Source organism: Artemia sp. Qi Xiang Cuo, chromosome 10, assembly GCF_049724085.1.
Source record: "Artemia sp. Qi Xiang Cuo chromosome 10, ASM4972408v1, whole genome shotgun sequence".
Lineage (NCBI taxonomy): Eukaryota > Metazoa > Arthropoda > Branchiopoda > Anostraca > Artemiidae > Artemia > Artemia sp. Qi Xiang Cuo.
This window is the reverse complement of record NC_142803.1, coordinates 42,017,699-42,034,110: the sequence shown is the minus strand read 5'-3', so window position 1 is coordinate 42,034,110 and position 16,412 is coordinate 42,017,699. Positions and strand designations below refer to the sequence as shown.

General features: G+C 33.8%; 1 protein-coding gene across 2 annotated transcripts in view; it reads right to left on the bottom strand.

Moving 5' to 3' along the window:
- The window catches only part of LOC148947775 (uncharacterized), an 87,402-nt gene that overhangs the window by 5,709 nt on the left and 65,281 nt on the right, over nucleotides 1-16,412 (bottom strand). Inside the window, exons 1-3 of one of the 2 annotated variants that reach the window (XM_089096232.1) lie at nucleotides 15,143-15,215; nucleotides 8,097-8,560; nucleotides 1,863-2,016 (exon numbers count right to left, since the gene is read on the bottom strand). In XM_089096232.1, coding sequence (XP_088952358.1) covers nucleotides 1,863-2,016; nucleotides 8,097-8,560; nucleotides 15,143-15,215 — 691 coding nt within the window. Of the gene's footprint in view, nucleotides 1-1,862; nucleotides 2,017-8,096; nucleotides 8,561-15,142; nucleotides 15,216-16,412 lie in introns of those variants that run through there. The other variant, XM_089096233.1, reaches the window with a different exon arrangement.

Here is a 16,412-nt window from a genome sequence, read left to right as displayed (position 1 = left end):
TAGATTTTAATGCTGATTTCAAATGTATAAATTTAATCGCGTTTAGTCCTACCCATCAAAAGCTACGCGCCTGAGAATATTTGGCTGATTTTCGAAAAAAGGGGGAAAGACCCCCTAAAAACTGGAGAACCTTAATGAAAACCACACCATCATATTCAGCGTATCAGAAAACCCTACTGTAGAGGTTTCAAGCTCTTACCTACAAAAATGTGGAATTTTGCATTTTTTACCAGAAGAAAGATCACGGATGCGTGTTTATTTTTTTTTGTTTTTTTTTCTTTTTCCCAGGGGTGATAGTATCGACCCAGTGGTCCTAGAGTATCGTGGGAGGGCTCATTGGAACGGATATTAAAAGTTCTAGTGCCCTTTTTAAGTGACCGAAAAATGGAAGGCAACCAGGCCCCCTCCCACGCTTGTTTTTTTCCCAGAGTCACCTGATCAAAATTTTGAGATAGTCATTTTGTTCAGCATGGTCGAAAATATTATAACTATGTCTTTTAGGATGACTTAATCCCTCGAAGCCCCCAGGGGGAGGGCTGAAAGTTATGAACTTTACCCAATGTTAACATATAGTATTGGTTATTGGGAAGTATACAGACGTTTTCAGGGAGAATTTTTTCTGGTAGTGGGGGGTGGGGGCGGGTCGGGGGTTATATGGGAGGATCTTTTTATGAAGGAAGTTTTCATAGGGAAGGGACATTGCTATGAAGAGGGCGCCGGATTTCCCATCATTATTTTAAAAAAAATCAGAAATTAAATATAAAAAAACAAGTTTTTCAACTGAAAGTAAGGAGCGACATCAAAACTTACAACGAACAAAAAAATATTAGCTATATGATTGAGTTCACCTTTTAGTCAAAGCCTCGCTCTTTAAGCCAAAGATTTTTTAGTACTTTCATAAGAGCTATTTATTCCAATTAACGGCCTTTGTGATTAATGGGTCATTTTTAAAGAATTGGAACAAAATTTTGTTTACTTATTCAATGACGGTGAACCAAAATAAAAGCTGCATTATCTAAAAAACGATCAGAAATTAAATAAAAAAAACAAGTTTTTTAAACTGAAAGTAAGGAGCGACATTAAAACTTAAAACGAGCAGAAATTATTCCGTATATGAAAGGGACTGTCACCTCCTCAACGCCTTGCTCTTTACGCTAAAGTTTGACTCTGTCTCACAACTTTGTTTTTTAAAACAAAAAAAACTTTAGCATAAAGAGCAAGGCGTTGAGGAGGGGAAAGCCCCTTTCATATACGGAATAATTTCTGTTCGTTTACGTTTTAATGTCGCTCCTTACTTTCAATTTAAAAACTTTTTTTTTATTTAATTTTGTAAAAATCTAATAGCGCATTAAAAAGAATTCCGCGTCTTCATGGTTATTTTTCTTGAATAATTTTATTCTTCTGTTGCTCAATTTCAAGTCCCCAAGTGATCCAAACGTTAGATGTAACCCAAACTTTTGTAAAATCTTGCATAATCATTACTTTCTTTATTTCCTCCTAAAACCTGATTTAAATTTAGAAGTGAATTTCTCGTCATGCTCACCAAAAGGTATTTAATAAAAACTAAGATAGATAAAGGCTTTAAACAAACAAAAACTATCCTATCTAAATACTATAATACCAAATAACAACAACAACAAATAACGAAGCTCCTGCATATTTAATACTCCATAAAAAAATCAATAGTAGTTAGGATTAATTAGTACTTAAAGCAAGCAGAAGTTACGATGTTTAACATTGCAACAGCGAAAGGTTGAAACCAAAAAATAAAAAGAACTGATAAGTTTCAATTAAATATTTAAAACTTAATCTTATAAACTTTAGTTGTGATATTCAAGTGTCAAAACCGAAAAGTATTTTACCAGTATGCGTTCTAATATGACCCTGTAAAAGCCATGGCCTTGAAAAAGTTTTTTCACAATAGGGACACTTGCATCCTTGACTGTGAGTCCGAATGTGCATCGCAAAGGCTGGTGAAGAGACGTAGACTTTGTCACAGTGTGGGCACTGTCGAGACTAGAAATAAAAATACATTGGATTTCCATAAGACTGAAATGAATTAACATGCGATTAGCACAGATGTACTGTAGCAAACATGCATGTAACCTAGCTTAGTCAGTGGTGTCAATTGGGGAGAAGACAGAGAGGCATGTACCCAGTTTTTAGCCTCCTCTAAGCTAAAAATAATCTTTTTGGAAATTTCCATTGAAAAATATTTTTTTTTAATAATGTATATTCATTGAAACTTGAAAAAATTGCTTCCCCCTTAGATTTTGAAGAATGCATTTCATAACCCCTCGTCTCTATTTGTTTTGAATTGAAGCCACTGATCTTATTAATTTATTTTTTTTGCTGATAAAAAAAGCATCACCCAGTGATATTTTTGTTAATTTGCTAACATGTTCAATACTAATATTTTAAACCATTTTGTAATGATACTTTAGCAAAAGACGGTTACTGTTGCGGAAATTTAAATTTCCCATTGCAAATTTTTAATTTTTGGACCAAAGGAGAATTTATGTCCCTTGAATATATTTCACCGTTAGATGCTGCTAAATTTTCTTTTTGAACTTCTTCAATGTCGATGGTCTTGTTAAAATTGTCTATGCCCTCAGTTTTCTAACAGAGGACGGCTCATAAATTCATAAATTTGTGTTGGTGGGAATAAAAGTTTCCATTAAACTGTCAAGACACCAGGGTCGTATCCAGGAGGGGGGGGGGTTACCCAGTTTCAACCCCCCCCCCCCCAATATGTTTGTCTGACTCGTAAAAACGCAACAAAATGGATATAAACAAATTTTGTATGCGTTTTTTGAGGTTTATTTTTGTATAACCCCCGTCACCCCCACCCCCGAATATTTTGGGGGTAAAACTACCTAAAAAAAAATCCAGGGTGCGGCCTTGCAAAAACTGAACTTTACTTGGATTTTTTATTAAATTAAGTCGCCCCCAAAAACAAATAGAGGATTGTATTCCCTAAAGCTTTGTACAACTTTCTGCTAAGGATGAAGGACAGAAGTGTAAAGTTTAATTTAATTCGTACTGTACTGTTATTAGTAATAGCAATAAAATATACAACCAGTGTTTTATTTGCATAGCCTATTTCTGTCGATTTTAAAACTGAGATGACTATTTTTTTTTAGCCAAGTGGCAAGACATGTATCTAGTATTTGTATAGTCATTACGATATAGGAAAATATCGGCCCTTTTCAACTTTAAGGTTAATCCGTTGCGTTAAAAAAATTGGCAGCTTCCAATTCAATCCCCGATTTTTTATTCCTTTTTTTTATTCGCCAAAAGGTGACGCTTGCCTGTCCATAAAATCAGAAAGGGAAAACTTTTTACACAGTAAATGGAATGAAAAAAGGACACAGTTCTATCAACCCTTGATGAACACTTTTGCCGTCGAAATGAGTTCGTGCGCCGTCAAAATGAAAGTTGAGGAAAATTCACACGTTTCAATAAGTATTTTGGTTACAAACAAATACTCTGATTCCGATATTTAATTTCTCTGGTGCTTTCTTATGTGGTACATTCTTATGTTCCTATACATCTACATTTTTTTTCACCTGTAGTTTAGAGGGGAAAGCGACAAGATGACTCAATATGAACGGCTTTCTGAAAAGTGTCTCTTATTTTGGAGAAAGCGGATGATATGGCAGTGTTAGAATATATTCTAAAGCGTTTGAGAAAATTATAGTTACTTATAATTTAATATCGATTTTTTTTTCATCGTTTGATCATTGTTTGTTTTTCTAAACAAAAGACAAACTTGAGCTTGATTGAGAGGTCCCTTTCCTCCGAATTTTTACTAGTTGAAAACAATTCCCTGTTTAAACTTTAACTTGATTTAAACGCCAATTTACTAAAACAATAAATTTTCCACGTGCATTGATTTCATTAAATATAATCATTCAGTAGCGCAAATACCATTTCAAACCCATGGGAAAAAGACACTTATCAAGGAATAGATGTGGGAACATTGTTGTTTCTCCGAGAAACCTCTTAAATGTCAATTGGATATTCCCAGACTAGGCTTTTTTTTTAAATTAGGACTGCCTTTCGTCTGTTGACGGAAATAAATATCATCTTTTTTTATTGTAATTTGTCTCTGGATGGCTAAATAGGTAAGGGTTAAAAAATGTATAGTATTAGTAATTGAAACTGCTTGTAGAAACTTTCCATCATCGGTGGGATTCAAAGCCATCACCTCTTGTCAATTAGACAGGCACTCTGCCACTGAGCTACGACGGCGCATTTTTTCAGACATCAAATAAACGTTCAACCCCTCGTAGCAAATCTTTCTTTGTTTGGGTGCAGTAAATATGTTAAAAGTAGAATAGCCAAGGCCCGGGGTTCTTCATGGTTGAAAAACGTTTGGAAGAATAGGAAGATAAGTCTACAAACTAGGACTAGAATATCGGAAGCTACACTGATGACAGTGGTCAAGCATGGTTCTGAAGAATTGGCGCTCCGAAAAAACGGAGAAAGATTTGCTAAATGGTTTTTAGAGAATTTGACTACGGATTATTTAAGTGCCCGATCGTCTGACCGTTTCTCAAACAGTAGGCTGACGGAAAGTGTGGTTCAATCCTCCTTTCTAGGGCTATATTGAGAGAAACGTTGAAATGGCTAGAGCACGTTCTGTGGGTGAAGGATGACAGATAGTCAAAGATTGCCCTTGTTGGGAGAGGCATCCCGAGGGAGGGGAGGACTAACTTTTTGGTATTCGGTAAAATTTTCGTCGATGGCAAAAATTTCGGCAGAAATTTTGCAAAATCTGCAGAAATTTAGCAAAATTATTGATTTCTGCTGAAAATTTGGCATAAATCAGGTAGCGATTCAATAAAATTTACAAAGATCTCCCCCCCCCCTGCAATGAAATGAGCCTTGGGACGCTCCTCCTTGTTGGCCAACCGTCTAGGGCCAAACGAAAAGCAAATTATCCCTGGTTGGGGTGGGAGGATGTCGTAATGAAAGACTTAAAGGAAATGGGAACTTCACGGGAGAGTATAAAGAGGTAAGCTTTACATAAATTGGGATGGAGGAGGAGCGTGAGTAGCTATCTTGGCCTCTGGCGGTTCGGTGCTGCAGTGAATTGTTAGCAGTAGTAGTAGTATGTCATTGAATTCATGTCAAAGCTAAAGTTTGTATTTCTAACAAATCAGGTAATTGACACGTTTGGTGAATAGCTTTATAATAAGACAGCGAACGCCTAACAGATAGGTGCATGACTAACACAAAAGAAGAAACACTCAGCTCAGGCATGAACTCAGTAATTTTTTTATACGGCGCCTGACGTTTTAGGGGAGGGGTAATGATTTAAAAACATAAATATTAAGAATAGTATAACTAAATGGAAAAATTCAAGAAGCTGTAAGAAATTACGCAAAACTTTTCTCATTTCAAGGGGGGATATGGCCATAAATTTTACACCCCGCGTACGCAACAGGCTCTGCTCCCCAAAGTCGAAGCACTTCCTTTGTAAAGAAACAATTGTTATGCTAGATACACTATATTTGGTTGCCGAAGTCTTAAATATACACTAGTCTCATAGATACACTATATTTGGTGCCGTATTGATTGCCGAAGTCTTCGAAATCATTTCGATTTGGCTTTTATTGAAACATATCATCCGGTAACAACAGCCATGTAACCTATAAAGTTTAAACTTAAATTGCTCTCAAAATTTTCCTTGGAGAGAATCTTTTTGGATTTTAGTTAAGCCATTGTTGTTTGGTTTTTTATTTGAAGTAAATTTTTGAACTAAAGTTAAAACTGCAGAATTCAGTTCAAGTCTGTTTACACAGTGACAGGACTACAACGCTGTATATGCATTAATGATTAGTCCTACTAAAAAAAAGAGAAAAATTTAAGAAGAAACCACATGCTGTATTTTCCTTCGTTTTTAGTGGCTTTCAGTGAAAAAAGCCGAGATTGCTATGAATATAGATAGTCGACACAAAATTAGAGGCAGTGCTATAGAGATGCCAAGGAAAGAACTAACCCCTTCAATAATCCCCCCCCCCCGCCCACCCCTTTATATGAAAGGGGTGGTCGTATAAACTTGAAAGAGGGCTCATTTGATCGTAAATCCTAAGTTCTAACGGCATTTTAACAGTCAAAAGAGTCGCTTTCGGTCAGAATAGTCAAGGGTTCCGATAAATATGCCTCTGTGGGTTTGAAATGCCTCCACAGGCCCTGGGGCAAGGGTAAAAAAAATACAAATTACCAATTGTTTACAGATTAGTTTTATACTGGAAAAGAGGCAGTATATTTGATCATGGTATCCTATGACTCGAAACTTTCATGGATTACGGTTAGAGTGATAGCTGCAACCTAGTAAAATTCTAACCATGACCTAGTGTAAACTACAGTTTGAAAATGTGTTTTAAAAAAAGAACTGTTTAGCGAGAACAAACTGTTTAGCGAGCTGATCCAGAAATGGTAACTATTATTTCGATTAACAACAATACTAACATCGTGAAAGCAAATTCAAAAATTTATTTTAATTAAAAAAATAATCATGTTATGGCAAATAAAAACTTCACTACTCGAAATACAAATCGTTTCGAGTAAAGCACTCATGACGCTCCAATTTTTAAAAGGTTTAAAGTTCGGTAACCCTACTCATCTTTGCGGTAGTTTCTGTTCATTGCGAATTTGACTAGATTAGTCACTTTTGTTTCTGTTCGTATAGCATTCATTTATTCATCCAGAGCAGTATACGTTATCTTTATGTTTGAAGTGACTATTCACTCTATTTTCTGTTCGCTTCGGGTTTCTTTATTCATTGATAGTAATTTCTGCTTGTTTTAAGTTTGAAATACTTTATGAATTGATTCCTACTCGTCTTAGGTTTTAATGTGGCTCTTTGCTTTTCTTTCTTTAGAAAAAACTCATTCTGGACAATGATTTTCAAAGTAGTTTATACAGATGAGCAAGCCTGGCAATTCACATCGCGTCGACTTTGATAACTCAGAGTGCGTTGTGCAACATTTTTTTTTTTTTTTTTTTTTTTTTTTTTTTTTTTTTTTACAAATTGATAGTTGTAGTCCACAATATCGATTTGTCTAATTTCTTTAATTCTGGATCTTATTTAGCTCTCAAGACATTTAGAAGTTTATATTTTTTTTCAGAATAATAATAAGAATAATTTATCTTTAACCCACTGTACAGTACATGTAAATAGTGGAGTAACATAAAAAAGAAAAAAAAGAAAAACAAATCTAACAACAAATATATTCACTGATAAAGAACAATCGCATAAGAATAATATGTTGGCCCAGCGGAAAACTAGCCTCCTGACCGCTATGTATATCCTCTAATATATACAATACATAAATGTGTTGGTTGCATATCCTCTTAAGTTATCAGAAAAAGTTGGAAATTCTAGATTGTTATGTCAACTTTTTAGGCGCGTCTTAAGTACTTGCATAAGGAAACGTTTATTGCAATCAATTTAAAAAAAAAAATCCCACAAAAAACTTTTTAAAAGAAAAGTAAAGAGCTCCATTAAGCCAAAAATGAGCAGATATAAAGTCAAATAATCTTCCAATCGTAAAACTACCACAAATCACCATCAATAAATAAATGAAACTCAAATCGAGGAGAAATTACAATAAATAGTTAAACTCAAAACGAGCATAAATTAACATGAGTAGGGCTGATAATCCCCATGCCTTCTCAATACCAGAACATAATTTGCACTTTACTGAAGAAAAAAAATAACCGGGGATTGTCAGTTTAATTGACATATACTGATATTTATTTCTTAAATTTACTATTATTTTTTTTATTAAAGACAAAAACTGAAAATATTTAGATTGTAATTTGTCAGTAAAGTGTAAATTATGAGAGATGGGGTAGGTCATTGTAACAAAAATAGTAAGATGCAGGGGGTTATACTAAATTATAGAAGTTGACCAAACAGCTACCACCAACATGGTTTAGACATCGAGGGGGGAGGGGGGGGAATTGAAATAAATATAGTAAGTAGTATGGGTTAGCCTATATCAAATTTACTAAAGTACATTAGGGATTAGAGCAACAAACTTTCGGGCTGCAATAGCTGACGAAACAGTATAACAAATTACCTTATTATCCCCGACTGAACGGTGTGTTTGCCTATGTCTGGCTAAATTAGACATTGTGCTATACCTTTTGCCACATTCAAGACATGGATATATTTCACTTTTTCTCGACAAATCCAGCACAAGACGATTATCTTTAAGTGATTCTGGTGGAGGTGATGGAGAAGGGGTTGGTGCACTTCTGTGATGTATTGAGAGGTTCAAAGGCTCTTCATTTTCTGAATCAGGCCAGCTTAGGAACGGCCATGAAAGAACTGAAGGGGGCGGGGAGACCGTGGTGGTAATTTCTGCTAGCTGTTGTAAGTGATGAAATGACTCAAATTTTAGTAGACTGTCAGAGTTTGAAAGTCCATTGAGGTTTTGAGAATCGATTGCAGCAAGGTCGAGGCTCGCAGGACTATCTGGCATTGGGATGCTGGTGTATAAGTCAATAAATTCTTTGTCTCTTTCCTCGTGACTTCTGCTAGCTAGAAAAGTATACAAAAAAGATTAAAAACCAAATCTGGTAATACTCTATTAAAAAAAACTTGGAATAAAATAATATTGTATTTTCACTTGAAAACAACATAATAATACGAATTAACAAAAAGTAACTTCAGTATAGTTCCCGCCCGTTATACTCTAATCAGAAAAAATCACCATATTCCTCACAAGAATTATTAACCTGTTATTAAAGGTTTTTTTTTCAGTATTATTCCTACCTGTATAATTGGCGATGTAGGTACATCCCTGCCAATCACTGATCTGTAAAGAGTCATGCGAAATCGTACAACGAGTGACTGAGGCAATCATTATATCAGTTATAAAATCAAATTAAGTTGGTTAAGATCCTCACAAATGCGTATACTTTTGTTCTTTTTTATATCCGTCGTCAGACAGGCTCTGTGACTAGTTCCTTTGCAAAATGAAAACTTTACTGAAAAAATATAAATGTTTTTACTTTTATAACTTTAATACATCAAATAATATTAACATTTTGATTGCTAAATATCAGTATATGTATATAAAACTGACAATGCACATTCCTTTGAATTTTTTTCAGTAAGTGCAAATTATGTTCTGGCCTTGGGATGGCATAGGGGTTTTGAGCCCTACTCATGTTAATTTCTGCTCGTTTTGAGTTTGACTAGGTTATTTATTATAATTTCTGTTCACTTTGGGTTTCATTTATTTATCGATGCTGATTTGTGGTACTTTCACGCTTGGTAGATTTTTTTATTTAATTATTACTCATTTTTGATTGGGGTTCTTTACTTTTCTTTCAAAAACTTATTTTGTGGAAAAAGTTTCTTTTAATTAATTTCTGTTCGTTTTATATTGACATAGTACTTTCAGGGAAAAAGAAAATAATTCTTTAAATCTTTTGTTTTTTTTAAGACTTTATAGTTTGGTCTGCTATTTGTATACTGGAAAAAAAATTTCAGCAATTTTTAACAACATAAACCCTTCTAAAAATTTTGACATAAATAGTAGTGTTTAATTTAGTTTCATGCCTCCTCTCGTTGACCTGAAATATAAAACTTGACACCATTCGCTAAAAAATCTGATTACTTTCTTTGATAGCTTGGATACACTTACGCTATTTTGATTTTGTTAAATTTTAAGAGCAAATGTAGCCCCGAAAGTTTGAACATAATATCCTCAGTTGTTCTTGGGATACTGCTGAGATGCCTTATTGGGAATTAGCATTAACAGAGTGCATTTTGATTTAATCTTAAGGCAACATTTAGTTTTTAAACATAATGGGCAAATGGGAGGGTGGGCGTGGGAGGGAAACTATTTGCCCTCCAATCACTTTTGACTATTAGCCCTTTCCTAGACCTTTCTATTTTCAATCGAATGAGCCCTTTTCGAAGTTCCTAAGACAACCCCTTCGATACGAAGTGTTCTGTTCTAAATAAAAAAAAAAAAAAAAAAATAATAATATATTGTACCCACATCGATGTTTACTATAAAAATGTCAAGCCTTCCAATAACTTTCGACTATTAAAAAGGGCACTTGGCCTTTATATTTCCAATCTAATGAACCCTTTTTGATTTTCTACGACAACCCTTTCTATAAACGCCTTAGCAATTTATTTCTATAAACACCTTATATGCCCCCAGGGCATAAATTACAACCCTTGCCCTGAGGGCTGTGAGGGGGTTGTCATCCTCAACGACCCAATTTCCAGAACTTTCAACTACGTTAAACAAAATGGTTATCTCAAAATTTTGATTGGATGTGTTTCGGGAAATCGTGGGCGTGAGTGGGGCGTTAGTTGTTCTCCAATCAGTTTCAACTGTTAAAAAGGCACTAGCCCTTTTAATTACCAATCGAATGATCCCTTTTGAAGTTTCTACGGCAGCACTTTCAATAAATACATTATATACCCCCAACGCATAACTTACAACCCTTTCCCTGAGGGTTGGGGGGGGGGGGGGTCAACATGCTCAAAGACCTAATTTCCAAAAATTTTAACTACGTTAAAGAAAATTGCTATCTCAAAATTTTGATTGGATGCCTTTGGGGAAATGGTGGGCGTGAGAGGAGGGTTAGTTGCCCTCCAATCACTTCCAACTATTAAAAAGGGCACTAGCCCTTTCAATTACCAATTGAATGAGCCCTTTGGAAGTTTCTATAACAACACTTCCTATAAGAACCTTATATGCCCCAGGGCATAATTTACTTTCGACTATTAACAAGTCCAATCATTTTCGAATATTAAAAAGGGCACTAGCCGTTTCAATTTCCAATCGAATGATTCCTTTTTAAAGTTTTTACGACAATGCTGTTTATAGTAAAAAAAAAAAACCTTTTATGCCCCAAGAGCATAACTTACAACCCTTTCTCTGAGGGCTTTGGGGGGAGTGTCATCCTCAAAAATATAATTTCCAGACTTATAACTACGTCAAACAAAATGGTTATCTCAAAATTTTGATTGGATGTGTTTAGGGAAATGGTGGGTGTGAAAGGGGTGCTATTTATCTTCCAATCACTTTCGACTATTAAAAAGGACAAGAGCCCTTCTAATTTCCAATCGAATGAGCCCTTTTTTAAGTTTCTACAACATCACTGTCTATAAAAACCTTTTATGTCCCCAGGGCATAACTTAAAACCCTTGCGCCTTGGGCTCTGAGGGGGGTTGTTATCCTCAAGACCTAATTTCTAAAACTTTTAAATACGTTGAACAAAATGACTATCTAAAAATGTTGATTGGATGTGTTTAGGGAAAAGGTGGGCGTGAGAGCGGGGTTAGTTGCCCTTAAATCACTTTCGACTATTAATAAGGGCACTAGCCCTTTGAATTTCCAATTGAATAAGCCCTTTTAAAAGCTTCTACAATAAAGCTTTCACTAAAAACCTTATATGCCCCCAGGGCATAACTTACAACCCTTACCCTGACGGCTGTGGGGGCCCTTCAATAACCCTTTCAATTTCCAAGCGAATGAGCCTTTTTTGAAGTTTCTATGAAAACGCTTTCTATAAAAACCATATATGCCCCCAGGGCATAACTTACAATCCTTGCCCTAAGGACTGTGGGGGAGTTTCATCCTCAAAGACATAATTTCCGGACTTTTCAGCTACGTTGAAGAGAATGCTTATCTCAAAATTTTGTTTGGATTTGTTTGGGGAAATGGTGGGCGTGAGAGGGGGGTTAGTTGCCCTCCAATCACTTTTGACTATTAAAAAGGGCACTAGCCCTTTCAATTTCCAATTTAATGAGCCCTTTTTGAAGTTTCTATGACAATGCTTTCTATAAGGACCTCATATACCCCCAGGGCATAACTTACAGCGCTACAGCCACTCCAATTTTCAATCGAATGAGCCCTTTTCGAAATTTCTACGACAACTCCTTAAATTCGAAGTGCCCTGGTCTAAGACCAAGAACCAAAAAAAAAAAAAATACATTATGCCAACATCGTTCTTTGGTTAGGCAGCGCTATTGCGCTGCCTATGATTAAATAAAAAGCAATAGAAAGTAATAGAAAGCATAAGAAAGTAAGGAGTAACATTAAAACTTAAAACGGACAGAAATTATTGCGTATATGAGGGGTTCACCCCCTCGTCAATACCTCGATATGTGCTCTAAAATTCAAATTTTGTTCCAATTCTTTAAGAATGACCCCTGAATCACAGAAGCCGTTTAATTAGAATAAATAGCTCTTTTGAAAGTGCTAAAAAAACTTTAGCGTAAAGAGTGAGGTACTGGCAAGGGTACGAACCCCCTCATATACGCAATAGTTTCTGTTCGTTTTAAGTTTTATTGTTACTCCTTACTTTCAGTTGAAAAAACTTGTTTTTTTATTTAATTTCTGATCTTTTTTAAACAATGCTGGGGAATCTGATGCCCCCTTCATAGAAAATTCTCTTCCCCCATGAAAAATTCCTCCACGGAAAGATCTTCCAGCGTAACCGCCTTCCCAACCCTCCCCCCCCACCAGTAAAAATCTCCCTGAAAACTTCTGTAACTTCGTAATTACCAATACTATATATAAACAATGGGCAAAGTTCATAACACGTAGCCCTTCCCCCGGGGACTGTGAGGGATTAAGTCATCCTCAAAGACATAGTTATGAAAATTTTCGACTATGCTGAACAAAATGGATATGTCAAAGTTTTGATCGGGTGACTTTGGGAAAAGTTAGCGGAGGAGGTGGCCTAGTTGCCTTCCAATTTTTTCAGTCACTTAAAAAGGGCACTAGAACTTCTAATTTCCGTTAGAACAAGTCCTCTAGCGATATTTTATAACTACTGAATCGATACTATCACCCCTGGGAATAAAAAAAAAAAAAAAAAAAAAAAACAACAAATAAACACGCATCTGTGATCTTTTTTCTGGTAAAAAAATACAAAATTCCACATTTTTGCAGATAGGATCTTGAAACCTCTAAAGTAGGGTTCTTTTATATGCTGAATCTGATGTTTTGATTTTCATTAAGATTCTATGATTTTTAAAGGGTGTTTTACCCTTTTCTAAAATACGGTAAATTTTCTCAGGCATATAACTTTTGATATGTAAGATTAAACTTGATGAAACGTAAAAATTTGAAATCAGCATAAAAATATGATTCTTTTGAAGTATCTATTTGTATCAAAATTCCGTTTTTTAGAGTTTCGGTTACTATTGAGCAGGGTCGCTCCTTACTTGCAGTTCGTTACCACGAACTGTTTGAAAAGCACTAGAACATTTCTTTGTATTTTGAAATTTTCAGCTAGAATCTTTGTTTGGAACCAGTCTGGAGATATCAAGAGTGGTAAGTTTTCGAAGTTTTTGTGGACTTGATTTTTAAGTATTTTTTGAACCAATCGACCAAAATTAAATAACTTTATATTAGCGATGTCAACTACTTATCACTGATACTTTGACACTTACTAAAAAGCGCTAACAGTAAATCACTTAGAGACTGAAAAGAGGTTAAAATTAACAATCAACGATTAGTGAAATACTAGAAGAGGTATAAAGTACTCAACGTTCCAAAACGTCTTGTAACTAGGAGTGAAGCTCCTACAAGAGGTTAATTGTACTACTTATAGTTTAAATTTTATGAGAAACCTAGTTTTCTCATTTTCTGATAAAAAGTGGTGCTAAACAATAATAAAAAAAATATTTGTAAGAATTACATTTTTATAAAAATAAAAAACAATGGAATAATCCATCCTTTGAAAAGGTGAAATTATACTCTTTTTTTATTAGGAAAATAGTTTTTTTTCAGTTAATATTGTTTTGAAAAGTTCATGAAAACACAAAAATATATACTAGTAATTAATAGGAAGCGTAGACAGCCTGCTACCAGCACTTAACAGCGCTCTTCAAATTTCCCTGACAAAAAAAGACAGAAAACGATTTTGAGTTTCTAAGAGCTAGAAAATGTGTGCTACTGTCAAGCGCTCTTACCAAGCATTCATAAATTTCTAATAAATTTGATAATTTAATTTTCTTTAGCAATTGTTTGACTTATTTTGGTAATTTTTAGGATGAAATCTATAGAAATATAATCATTCAAATTCAACGGCCCTTGTGTTTCAAGAATCGTTCTTAAAGACTTAGAACAAGAACCTGAACTTCAGCGTAAAAAGCAAGGGATAAGAAAGGGGCAGCCCCCTTTTTATCAAGATTCCGTATTTTAGTGTTTCGGTTACTACTGAACCAAATTACTCCTTACTCACAGTTTGATACTACGAACCGTTTGATTTCCTTTACTCGAATCGTTCTTGCCTCCATTTATGAGGAACAGACACTGCAGCTAACTTTTTAGCAACATTAATTTACATTTAAAAATGAGGAATAGAAAACAGACCTTGGTCATTTTACACGAAAGGATTAAAAGTAAAACATGAAAAGCTTATGCCTTTGTTTTTTTTTTTTAATTGACAGCCGTCTTTTCTATTGCTTGTTTATATTCATAGATTTTGCGATTGGATGGTCAAAATAGGTCTCATATATTAACAAGATCGGCAAATTAACAGCATGTGTATGCTCTTGTATGATTTATTTTAAATCATCTTCGATGATTGGCTTCCGAAATGACTTAAACGGGTGATTCTGACTTGAACCTCCAGAATTTATAATATTCAATTGGAATTCGGACTCACCAAAGATTTGGTTGTCTACAAATTAGTTTTCATCACTTGCAATCGAAACAGCAAACTATTTCTTGTGCTTAGCCTTAGCCTATCCTTTACTTAGCTTGTCAATTCCTTATCAACTGCAACACAGATCCGTTTGCAATAAGTGCAGAACGGTTCCAAATATCCACCCTAGTTTTTTCTACTCGTCTAGAAAGCCTGAATTTCAGTCATAATGTTCTACCAGCTCATTTGTCTTAAAAAAAAGAAAAAACTAGCAAAGGCAGTAAAATTAACTATATAATAAAATATTCCAGTGAAACCTTAGATGTAAATTTTTTTTGTGAAATCATCTTTTTGTCGAAGATCTGCCAAGCATTTTTTTCAACTTTTTATCTTAAAGTTTTAGAATGAATTTGTCACTATCTGTTTTTTAATTACCAATCTTGAAAAAGTCAATTTTGAATTTTTAAAACTGTCTATTAGCTTTTTGGCGTACCTTGTTGAATCATATCCGTCACTGTCTCTGTCAATTTATATTGTTTTCTAGTTATTAGAAAAGCCTTAGGCATTTCTAACAACCACTTCGATGCCTGGAAAGCAACTAAACTTTCTGGAGATTCTCTGCTGGTGGTATAAGAAACTGGAAGATAAGGGTGTCCTGGAAAAGACCCCGTTATTCACAAAGGAAATCCGGATCTTAGGTGGTGAAACAAGCGGAAACAGAATTTCTCAGACACCATACCCCTTCCTTCTATTTAAATATCTTCTAATATATTACGAAGGATTTAACATGTGGTGTAAGAGGGTTATTTAAACGTAGTTTAACCTGAATATGTCTCAGGTATTCCTAATTAGAAGGCTTTGGAAAGGAAAATAATTCCACCAACTACTTCCTCGGAAAAGATCTCATGTTTATTTATTGCGCAGGAAAACACTGAAGCTATCTGGTTAAAAGAAATATATTATACTAAGGCTGAAATATATATATATATATATATATATATATATATATATATATATATATATATATATATATATATATATATATATATATATATATATATATATATATATATATATATATATATATATTTATATATATATATATATATATATATATATATATATATATATATATATATATATATATATATATATATATATATATATATATATATATATATATATATATATATATATATATATATATATATATATATATTATGTGTGTCTTGTATGGGCGCCCATAAGCTGAATTCCAGGGGGGGGGCAAACTTTGTCTAATTGGCACTTTTAATACTATATAATAGAAATCTCAGAAAAAAAAATATAAAAATAAGGCAGCATCATTCAGCCAGGGGGGGGGGGGGGCGGGGCCCCCCCCCCCCCATATGGGCGCCCACGCATATGTGTATATATATATATATATATATATATATATATATATATATATATATATATATATATATATATATATATATATATATATATATATATATATATATATATATATATATATATATATATATATATATATATATATATATATATATATATATATATATATATATATATATATATATATATATATATATATATATATATATATATATATATATATATATATATATATATATATATATATATATATATATATATATATATATATGCATGAAAAATTAGTACAAATCTGAGTGAAAACTGCATTCAAATCAAAATCTCCTTGAGTTTGGACAAATGGTAAAATTATACTCTGAATATTGCTT